Source organism: Thermobia domestica, chromosome 3 (assembly GCF_964235325.1).
Source record: "Thermobia domestica chromosome 3, izTheDome1.hap1.1, whole genome shotgun sequence".
In the NCBI taxonomy this organism is placed as follows: Eukaryota; Metazoa; Arthropoda; class Insecta; order Zygentoma; family Lepismatidae; genus Thermobia; species Thermobia domestica.
Genome location: NC_137456.1, coordinates 330,166,591 through 330,178,625, shown reverse-complemented (window position 1 = coordinate 330,178,625; position 12,035 = coordinate 330,166,591). Strand labels below are relative to the sequence as shown.

At 34.4% G+C, this 12,035-nt stretch overlaps 1 protein-coding gene across 3 annotated transcripts in view; it reads right to left on the bottom strand.

The window, feature by feature from the left end:
• LOC145681209 (uncharacterized) overlaps nucleotides 1-9,697 on the bottom strand; it is a 30,685-nt gene extending 20,988 nt beyond the window's left edge. The window contains exons 1-2 of one of the 3 annotated variants that reach the window (XM_081752736.1): nucleotides 9,572-9,697; nucleotides 5,257-5,807 (exon numbers count right to left, since the gene is read on the bottom strand). In XM_081752736.1, the coding sequence (XP_081608862.1) occupies nucleotides 5,257-5,645 (389 nt within the window). In that variant the 5' untranslated portion in view covers nucleotides 5,646-5,807; nucleotides 9,572-9,697. Of the gene's footprint in view, nucleotides 1-5,256; nucleotides 5,808-9,322; nucleotides 9,525-9,571 lie in introns of those variants that run through there. The other 2 variants (XM_081752735.1, XM_081752737.1) reach the window with 2 other exon arrangements.
• Nucleotides 9,698-12,035: the final 2,338 nt, after the last annotated feature.

Sequence of the window (12,035 nt, the reverse complement as noted above, 5' to 3'; positions counted from 1 at the left end):
CTTCCATTACTCACTGTAATTACCTCAAAGTTTACAATACGAAATGGTACGCAAATCTCTAAATCACTCATCATTTTAAAGGGATCCAATGATTTCGTAGTAAGCATACTTAATATATTCATTGACGATATCATCTTTAATTCGATTTTTCTTCCTTCACAACAGCTGCTAACGGAATGATATACACATACACATACGTGTACGTTCTGCATTCCGTTAACATCATCGTACTCACAATCACTACTTTTCGTCACGTGATCTTACTACATCAGGCATACGACCTCACGCACACACACACACATCACGTGTCTCAATACTTCCTTCAAAAAATAGTCATTAAATGCTATATCCCCTTAGCAACAAATCAATTTCACGTGGAAATTCAAGGCCAAATTCTACGGAGTCTGAGTATCATGAATTCTTCAACATACTGATCATACGCTCTGACATATACAGGTAGCAACCAAGGCCAAATTCGACCCAGTTTGGCATAAGATCCAATTCCTGTGGGAAGCTCCGGACTCTGACAGTGAGCGGAGTCTATTACTGTGTTAAGTAAACCATCCATCACACGCCTACGGCCACATACACACCAAGGAACAGCTACAATTCACACAAGAATTTTCCCACGACGGGACGAAGTCAACTATTTCTACCGCGGTGCCCAACCACTGAAGACAACATCAAGCCGTTCTTCTTTGTCTGGTAAGTGGATGCTGGTGGCTATGTCAGCACTGGTTTACGACTATAATGCAAACATGTGTGGAGCGGACAAACTGGACCAAACCTAAAGCTCTATCACTCTTCCAGTCGTGAAATGAAGTGGTATTTCCCGTTCATAGTCTGGATGCTAAAGGTTGTTACCGCAAACTGTTGTATACTTGAAAGAAAGGCTGGATAAACTATTGACCCTACACACATTGACCCTACGCATAAGCATTGGCAAGATACCTTTGAGGAAATTTTGGAATTTAAAGCCTGGACCTGAATTTGATGCTACTTCAAAATCTTCAGATACCATTGTCAGGTACTACAACATAGGTCATACAGTAATGGTCTCAATTTTAAGCAGGATCTGAGTTTTTTTTTAAAACGAAAGAATGTTAAATGCAAACTATTTCTGCATGAGAAATGTTTCGATGCGTTTCATACCCAGGCATAAATATGCATCATAGGTGCGCTAGTGTAGTTACAAAATGGTGTACAATCTATTTTCACGTATATATAAATCATATAGTTATTAGCCAAATGTTTCTTATCAGAAATTAGAGAACAATGCTCCATAAACTGTTCAAATATTGCAGATCTATGGAAACAACACGTCTCTGACGAAAATGTAAAAATTAAAATTAACAAATTTTAATTAATGTAAACATTTATTCCAGTTGGTACTGACTAACAAATTTATTCAGAAGGACAACGTTTTGAAAACTACCTCATGTTCTCAATGGGTCGAAAACGACCCCTGTGACTAAGAACGATATTTCCGATGTATCATTTTCGACCAACCCTCCGAAAAGTGTACACGTAGGATGCAGATCATTTATTTCAAGAATTTTGTGATTATTCCTCATCACAGAGTACTCCATACAAATATCAAAAAAATTCGCCACAAAAAATAATTCGGAAAAATGTGGGTTAATAAGACAGAAATAGAAAGAGTCTGATATTAGAAAAAAAGTCAAAGATATTCTAAAATAATTCGTCCGTAGTTACCTTTTTTTAATTGAGAAAAGCATTTCCAAAAGTTACTGCTACTTAAAACTTTAAATAAAATAACGGAAAAATGGTTCATGATGATATTTGAGAGTGTTTTTTTTTTTCGGAAAATGGCACTAGCAAAAAAAATATGAGGAATCTACTCCGTTAAAAATCAACGAATCTATCTTGTTTGGAATTTGGTGTACACTTAGCACAAAATAAACCGCAGTACAATTGGTACCTATGCATTTTTAAAATATATTTTTTATGTGTACCAGAAATTCTGAACTAGTATGTATATTTTTAGACACAAATGGTAAATTCATCGAAAACCAAACACAAATAATGAAATTATTAGAAGAAAAATCTTAATTACGAAATTATTAGATAATTATAGACATTAGTGCTTATGATAATAAACAAACTTCACTAATTTATTAATACAGTTGTTAAAACGAATTGAAAGGAAAATCAATATAGAGATTATTTATTTTTTTTTTTTACCAGATATGTATACTAGTTACTGTGTACAGCTACGACTACCGTAACTAGTTACCACTCCTATTACATAAATAGAATTGCCCTCCTTATTAAAGATGGGTTTGTGGTATTACAATTTCTAGCAATCTTTTCACACACTTTTTTGGTAGGATTCTTATCCACCGAAAACTAATAAGTCGTATTACACTAAAACATAGCTGACTTTATTTCTCTGTGGGTAGTATGATTCTTGAATTTTGGTCTGATGTCGGAAAAGAAATACGATAATGGGAGAAAAATTTAGAGAATACCAGATGAAGTGAAACAAATGCTGGAAGTGAGTGAATGTTTTTTCCGGAAAGATATTTACACGAAATTAACACTGTAGTAATGCAAGGAAGCACGATTTGGCGTGGGAGGAAACTATAGTTCAAGGTTAAAACCAAACCGAAGGGAAAAAGTAAACAAGTCATTGATTTCAAACATTCGTACATTTCTGAAAAATAAATTTTCGTCAAAATAGTGAGAAGTCGGTGCATCTCTTACTGCCAATTATAGTACTACTCAGATGATACCAATTATCTTGTAGTACCTGTTACTCTATAGACCAACAATTTACGCATACAATTCCACAATTCAGACATATAATTTACAATTTTTTTTATGGGGACAAAGATCACCACGTATTTGCATCCTGTTCCATTAATAACAGATTTTTTTTAACATTCGTTTCTCCGCTTACTGCTGAATAAGAAAGAATATTTATACTTATTACGTGAGAAGTTTCGTGCTAGCTCCGGGTCTGAAAGTATCATCATAGAAAGTCAAATGTTTTTCTGGTGGCATGTAAAAACTTTGGTTTCGTAACAGTCGTGTACAGTAAGTACACGGTAACGAGTAGAAACCAATATCATCAGAAATATCGATGTAATACCACTACTAGTACTTTTAATAACAATAATAATAATAATAATAATAATAATATAGAGGAGTTGACTAAAACATGTGGCATTGGTCTAAAAAAATGAAATGAATGAAAAAGGAGCTAGACTAATGGATTAGAATGCATACACCCATGCAGCGCTATTTCCAAAGCCTTTTATTGTTAGAATTAATATTGAAGAAATTAAACATCTGAAAACCCATAATTCTTCACTAATAAAGAGTAGAATTGACATTCCCCAAAACAGACATTACACACCAAGGATACAGTACAAGTTACCCCATTTCTGCCTAATGTGCAAACCTTTATCTATAATTGCATAGAAAGTAAACTTTTTATACTTAACAATTTCTGCTGTGAATGAAATAACTAATTGAGTGTTGAAAACATATTCTTAATTTCGCACAATTAGGCACCATCTTTCGTGAAATTCCAATTGGACTTAACACATCTTCCGAAGAAATTGTCTTTTTCATACCGCCATAAAGGAATGATGGAATGACAGTGAGGAGCAGAAAGGAGTATGCAACGAATCGATGACTTTAAAATATAGAAGAAGTTATTGGGACTAGCTAAGTGAGCAAGCTGATGATCAACAAACGTGGAAGAAACAATCCAGGTCCAAATCTAACATAAAAACGAAGTAACACCTCACTAGGCCCACGACCAGCCAAAAGGCAGACTACTTAATAACTAACAGTACACGTTCCCGCGAAAAGTTTACTATCTCCTTTTAGCAGTAATTATTTATCACAGCTGGAACGTACAAGGTTAGTATGTGTTCAATGTAGAGGTTTTTCACGTTTAGTTAGTTATTGGTAAATCCACCGAAGTGCCATCAATAAAATAACAATAACCAAACACTCGAGATTTGGAAAAAATACCCAATAAAAGGAGTTCGACGTTTGTACCTGAAATATCGATGACAAATTTAAAAATAAGTATCACTACTCACGCCTGGAACGTGTAAGATTAATATCGTGTAAGTATTGACTACTTTAATATTTTAATACCAGGGAAACAAAAAAAAAATTGAAAATTATCAAATATATTTCAGATTTAATGTTAAATAATAAACCAAATTCGTAAGTTTGGTTCAAAATAAATTAAGAAACGAATATTCAAACGAAGCACTGTGAAAATAAAAAAAAAAACTTTAGTCAACTAATTTATTAAATTGATTTTGTGCGCAATTTATCTAAAAATCCATCTAGCACTTATTCTACACTTTTAAGTCAATACGTAAATTTAAATAGCATAAAGGGCTCTGAATTATTTAAATGATGTATATATTCGAGACGGCATGGTTCAATAGAAACCTCATCCGTGTCACATTCACTACTTTCCAGCACGATCTACCAAGCCCGTATCTACTTCAACCCTCCGTGTATTACTATGATTTAACACTCTTTGCAACCACTGTAATCCACCGTCTCTTTCTCTCATAGACGCCTAAGCAACATTTGCTGAGAAAGAGCATACATATCTTGACATTTCTTCTGTGTGTTATTTAGTTACACGCAACATGATTGAAATCAATTTGACGTGGTGAAAGGTAGAGAACACAGAGAACGCTGACATTTTGTTTTAATTGAAGTGTGAATCCCTATGGTTAATCACCCAAACGTTTCCTTCATTCACAGTAACAGTAGAACAACAAATGTTCCTTAAAATAAAACTCAAACCACCACACGAAGATAGTTTGAGTTGATCAGCTGCTTATTGCCAATCATTCAAAAAATTAATACCTTATTATTTAATAAACAGGCCACAGCACATATAATTATAAAAAAAAGTGTTTGCCTGCCAACTCACTAAACGATTACAAAGCATCGTTTGCAATGCTTTTTATTAAACTATGATGTGACAAGTTATTATTAAAAAATGAAGCAAGAAAACCTAAAGTTAGAACTTGATGACAGTTCGTTATTGATCAAGTATTACTCAATTGAACTTATAACCTAAACATTAGGATGTGTTTGTTTCTTTTTCTTTTTTTTTATTTATTTATTTAAATGTTTGCGCTTCCATTTACTCAGTTAAAACGAAACGAAAAGAATAGTTAACTAAGTATTGCAAGTTAAAAAAAAAGGATACAAAATGTAACTTTTAAATAAAACATTTAAACGTACCTGACAGCCTGAGCATTGCTACCTGCATCTTCCTTATCATTTTCTTGAACGTCCCCTTCGTGATCATTCTTATATCCAATATTGGAAGATATCTGATTGCTTGATTCTTCTGTGCTGTTTCTTAAATCGAAGAAATTTGGCTTGATGTTACTGTGAAAACTATTGGAATTTGCACGTACTTCAACTGTTGACAAACGCCTGATCAAACATATTGCTTTAGAAGTTAGTTTCCAATCTGATATTGTTTTATCCTCATTACATTCTGAAGCGAAATTCTCTCCCTCCGTTGTACTTTCTCGTTCCTTACATACCAAGCGTATTGCAAGAGGATCTTTATGATCGTCAGAGCTACTAGTACAAAGTTCATAATTACATTCTTGAAATAACATGTTTCTGTTTTCACTTCAACTTTAATAGAAACGTTTTTTGCTTCCATTTCAATTTTATTACAATGTTGAAATAATGAGAAGCTGTTTCGTCAACACAAAAAATTGTTCAAATTTGAGATTTGAAATCTTCAGCATTCAATGTACAAGAAAAAAAAAACAAATCTGAAAGGAATAAGAAAAATATTCGTTTTATTTAAATTTATCACCAAGCTGGGGAAACACAAAAGTAAATGCCAGTTCAGATGAAATTGAGTTAGTGGGTGGAATGGCTTGGTATCAGACTAGGAATATAAAAGATACTGTAATATTTTCCATAAGTAGAAGCTTTGCTTTGCATATACTGAAACACAAACAAACTATTTGCTGAGCAAAACAATATATTCACATAAAAAAAAGGAAAAAAAACTACATGCGTGTTACAGTTTCGCCAACTAACATTTTGGCTTCATCCATTTGGCTCCATATATTGTCTTGCTCAGCAAATAGTTTGTTTGTGTTTCAAAAGATACTGGAAGAAGTATTTTAAAATTTTTGAAATTTTGCTACTAATAACAAAATAACGATAGATCTAAATACCAAAATGACAGAACTATAACGAACTACTAAAAAACTTATTAATATCCAATTTTTTCTTTTCTTTCTCTCTTGATAAATCGAAAACTAACCTGTTTTCCTAATGACAAACTATATTTAACAAAACTATCTATATTTAATAAATAGTTTATGTTATAGATATAAATAACCTTTCTTGTTATACTTAAATACATTTTATTTAAGTACGAGTTTTGCCTTCTGTCTCGCTTTTCTTAAAGTAACGAATTCTCTACGTACGATCAGTATTGCCTGAAGACAGGAAACTGCGCTACATACCTTGCTTATATTTCTTAAATAAAATATGAAAAGCAATGCTATACAAATTTTTACTTAGAAATGGTTTGCATTTTCAAGACGTATTATAATATCATAAAGACAGATCTACTTGTTGTCTCCAGCCTCTCATTCTTAATCAAATACATGTAGCTCTAGCAATTTCTATTTAAATTTATTTTGCGTCGTTATTGCGTGCTCTAATTTCCTTTAATACTTTGGTATTTTCGATTTCGAAAATTTAATTCTAATTGGATTTTTTTTATACAGCAACTTATGGTATTTATCGGATAATTAGGCGTATTGGAGTTTAGTGTAAATTTTAGTAGCAATGTTATGTGAAACATCGACCTACTGGCTACTGTTGGATCCTAACAGCAAATATTCTTACCAGAAATTAAACAATCTTTCGCGAAGAAGGCGTACAGGCTTATCTAAAGAGCATCTAGAGACCTACTAAACAGAGATGTAATGGAGCATATAACAATCTTATTATCGTCTAGCGTACAACTACCTTAAATTAAAAAAAGAAAAGAGTACTAAGTGCATAGGTACACGGTATATTTTATTGAACTGAAGCATTTCGTAAAACGATATATTATTTTTGTTTTCTATGTAATTCAGTTTTTGGATATTAAAACATTAAAGTCAACATCACAAGATCTTGACATCGAAGAGTCTCACTGGCATATATGCTAACCACAATTTCCAATTCTTTTGAAAATTAAAGTGAAATATTAAGGTGAGAGAGCTGTGTTATAAGAGATGAGTTTAACAAATTTTTAAACAATTTTATTTTACTGAAATAAATGCCTGCTCACATTAAAAGGGATTCTTACGATTTAAGCAAATATCTCTCTTATTTTGATAGAAAAAGCATTTATTTTTTTTTACCATCCAAACAACTGTATAGTATTTTCCTCATGTTTTATAAATACTGGTTTGAGTCGTACTTGGCACTTTATGTAATAGTAGTCAGACAATATTCTCCTAAACCACCAAAGAAGATACTTCTTCTACGATAGTGAATGCCTCTTCCTGGAACAACGAAATCGCCCCGAAGGACTTTTCTAATAGGAATCAACTAGGATTACTAGAGTTTCAGCAGTATTTCTTACACTGTCAGGGTCTTCTGATCTCATAACTGCTACAGTTCATTACTCGAATGATATTAACACGCTAAGTGGAGTTGACTTTGAGTTTAACGCCCCCTTCAGGATGGAAGCCTTATGAGACGTGTACCCACTGATTAACGTGGAATCCAAGCCACATGTACTCAAGTCAGGAATTAAACCCGGGTCGCCCACGCTAAAGACGCGTACGCTAAGCGATTACCCACGGAGCAGCTTATATTAACACTGAGTGTTAAACACGTATATATAACAGGTGACGGAACATACGGAGATGGCGACGTGTTCCAAATCAGAATATATTTTATGTTTTCTTTAATACTTGCACGAAGTTAGCAACCTTGTATTATACTCAAGATTTCCGATACCGTAATTTAGTTACTACTATCCATTTTATAAAGATACGCTCTTCATTTCGTGGTGCTGACCTGATATCATTCGAAATTTATATGGCATTGTCGTACCTCGTTAGTTATTGTTGAAATGTCATTTCAATAATTAAGATATGAAACTTTTCTTTGTACTGAGCACTGAGAAAAATAGGAATTAATGAAAGAAAGAGTGCTTATTTTATTGTACTCTTTTGGTTAGTTAATGTTCATACGACTATATATCGGAAAAGAAATCGTAAAATAATTTCCCGTGCGCGATATGTAGGTCCATTTATTTATTTGTTTTAGAGTATACCAGCTGGAGCGGGCACTGTAATGGTAACCCGGAAGTATCTTATATTAAAACTAAATTGTAGGCATGTTAACGGCGCCTATGACAAGGTGTCACACACATTCAACGCTCTCTCATCTTCGCCACACCTTTATCTCCATAATACAACGTTGAAGTTCAGACACAATGTTGACAATAGGAGTTCTCGCTTAAGTGTAGAGTTGCCCCTCCAGTTTCCAATCTACAAAAAAGCAGTAAACACATTAAAATATGCAGTTTTACTATACAGATCCATTGTATAAGCAGTAGTAGTAGTTGTAGAAGTAGAAACGGGTTCGTTGCTTTCTGTTGTCGACATAAAATGGTCATGCCGCTGAATCATCGAACCTTCAGCGTCTTAAAAATAGTACCCACTTCCACGTCTTTTCTAGTATTAAGCATAACTTTATTGCCAAACTTACACACACAAGCATCAGATAAGAACTTGAAATCATTTCTTACTTCATCTCTCCTGTAAATTTTCCTAATTTTTATAAAAAACGGAAGGGCAACTCTAAACATAACCCGGATTTTCATATAGTATGTATGATAATATAAACAGAGTATAATTAGTACAAGGGTCCAGAAGGACGTAAAAAACAAAATTTACAGAAGAAATGAGTAATGCAAGCACTTACACATAACATAATGCAACCAAATCTAACCTAACCTAAAATGAACTCACTTAAGCTAACCTGAACTAACCTAAACTAACGTAATACTAGTAGAAATAAGCGAAATTCTACCATTTTTTGGAAAATTATTCGGGACTCCTACACTAATATAACATAAACTCAACTAACCTAACGTAACCTAAACTAGCCTAACCTAACTTAAACTAACCAACTCTACCCCAAACTAACCGAATGTGAACAGAAATTACTGAAATAGTAACAGTTTTTAAAGAAAAGAGCTGGACCCCTTCTGCTAAACATAAGCCATATAAACTTTAGCACAAATGATTTTAACTCGCCATACCAGAGAACGACATTCAGTTTCAGCATAGACAAATTCTGTGGATTTTAAGGCCATGAAGAGCATGAAAATATATATAAAATTTAGAACGATTATAACGTAGGAGAAATTTACAACAGAGTCACTCAGAAAGGCTCACACAGTGTTTCCAGATGCCTAGAGTTGAATTTCTCACATCAATTAAGAAAATTCCCACATCTGCCGGATTTTTTCCACAATATTTCTTTTATTAATTTTATAACTTTCAATTACCTAGTTAACATGGGTTTCTACAAAACCCTCTTCACTAACAGGAAGAAAAGTTTACAGACTAAATATTAGCAATTAATACGAGGATGGTTTGCATTAACTAATTAAACCATTGTTCTGCGCAAATCGAAATTTAAAACTATAATGTGCTGATAAACCTGGATTTGTAACAAGGTAGTGCTTAGATCCACACCCCCTAAAGAGAGGCAAGAGGATAGAAACTATCAAACTTTGGGTGCTGTATGATGTCACTATTCATAGCAGCCAATCACTTTTTCCGTATCAAAAGCAAAGGGTGAACAAAGGTTTTACGTCATATAAGCGTACATATTTGAATGAAAAATATAATAAATGAGTGCTGTTTGTTTGTTCAGTTTTATCACCTTGTATGTTTAAGTTATTAGTAGGTATGCTTATTATTTCGTGTTAATTTTTTGGTCTTTGGTTAAGAATAATTCGTCAATATTGGGGAACTTACGGTTAAAATGAGTGAGTGCATATGAAAGAATTGAGAGGATACTAATTTCCATTGTAGGATTTCTGCAGCATGTAGGAAACCCTTAATTTCTGTTTACAAAGTTTAATGTTACTGTTGTGAAACCATTACAAAGGCCCTGGTAGGGTTTACATGGGTGATTACAAAATCAAGTGTTTTTTGCACTATCTTAGTTTTCTGCATATGCAGGGTGGCTTACTGGTAGTCTTATTTTTGGTGCGTGGGCTCCTTCGATCCCCGTCCAACTCAATGTGGTAGATAACATCGGGGCATTTATTTATTTTGAAGTTGGTCGTCCGTCTGGTTCACTGAAAGAGTAATAAAAGCTAACATTTAAAATTTTTACTTTGTTTACTGACTTTCTGTTCGCTTTCGTTACCTCACAAGGTGGAAGAAAGCTTAGGTTCAGTTTAGTTAGGTTGGGAAGGTTCTAGAACACAGGTCCCGCCGTATAGGTTAGTAGTTATATTGGTTTCTTTCTGTACCAAACTTTAATATTTAATGCACATGGAGTTGCCGGGCGAGCGTTAGCGAGTCAAGGCGGGTTAGAGACCCGCAGGGCATGTTGTTTTCTATCTTTATTACAGTTAAATGGGAAGGGAGACTATTATATTAAAAAGTATGGCTTAAGTTTAGAGTTGCCCTCCAGTTTCAAACCTACAGAAAAGCAGTAGAAACATTAAAACGTGCAGTTTTATTATACAGATCCATAGTATAAGTAGGAGTAGTACTAGTAGTAGTAGAAGGAGGAGGAACGGATTAGAAACCCCGCAGGGGTTCGTTGGGTTCTGCTCTCGACATAAAATGGGCATGCTGTTGAATCATGAAATCTTCCGCGTCTTCCAATTAGTACCAACTTCCACACATCTTTCCTCGTATTAAACATGACTTCACTACCAAATTTACACATCTAAACATAACACAAGAACTCCAAATCATAATTTCTTACCTCATTTCTCCCGTAAATTTTCCTATAGTGCGTCCAGTAAGAGAACGTCTCTGACAGCTCGCAGTGACATTGCCCCTACTCGCGTGCCAAGGTTTTTTTTCGGTGCAATTGTAGTGGCAATTTAATTAATGGTATAAGACCGAGTGATCGTGGTTGGTAACATTGGTATCAAAGTAGGGGCTGCAATGTCCCACCGCATGTTGTAAGGAACGTCAGAGACCATCTCTTGTTGGCCGTGCTATAATATTTATGAAAAACGGACGGGCAACTCTAAACTTAACCCAAAAGTATAACTTTCCCCGCGTTTCTTCGCACTTACTTTCTTACCACACTTTCTGCAATTTGTTTTTAGATTCATTTGTCCATGATTTTCACAAAGTTTTAAAAGATTACTCGTTATTTTTACACATTGCAGCGGCAAAGTTCTAGAACACAGGTCCCCCCCTTCCCATTTAGCTGTAATAAAGACAGAAAACAACGTGCCCTGTGGGGCTCTGACCCGGCTTCAGTCGCTAACGCTCGCTCGGCAATACCGTGTGAATTTTATATTCAACTTTGGTACAGAAAGGAACCAGCCTAGCTACTAACCTATATAGGGGGGACCTGTGTTCTAGAACCTTACCCATTGCAACTATTCGGTAACCTTACCCATTGCAACTATTCGAAGAAGTTCCTTCCGCTTGTTAAATAGTTCCATGTTTACAACCACTTATATCTGACAAATAAACAAAATTTTCGATCTCCTTATATATTATCAACCATACGAACGAGCAAATTATCCATTTCTTCCCGGTAGATTTTCAAAATTTTGCTAGAAACGGACGACCAACTTTGGAATTTAACCCAATATCGGTGTCCGTAGTTTTTTCGGATGCTCGCGTTGTGTCCCACATTCTCATTTCATCACTTCTTTCATCATCATTCACTTGCCTTATTGATCCGTCTGCCTCAGCCTAGAGGGCATAATTGTGGGATGTTCAACTGGAAGATTTCTTTCGGTCAAACAGGCGTTGGGATTTGAT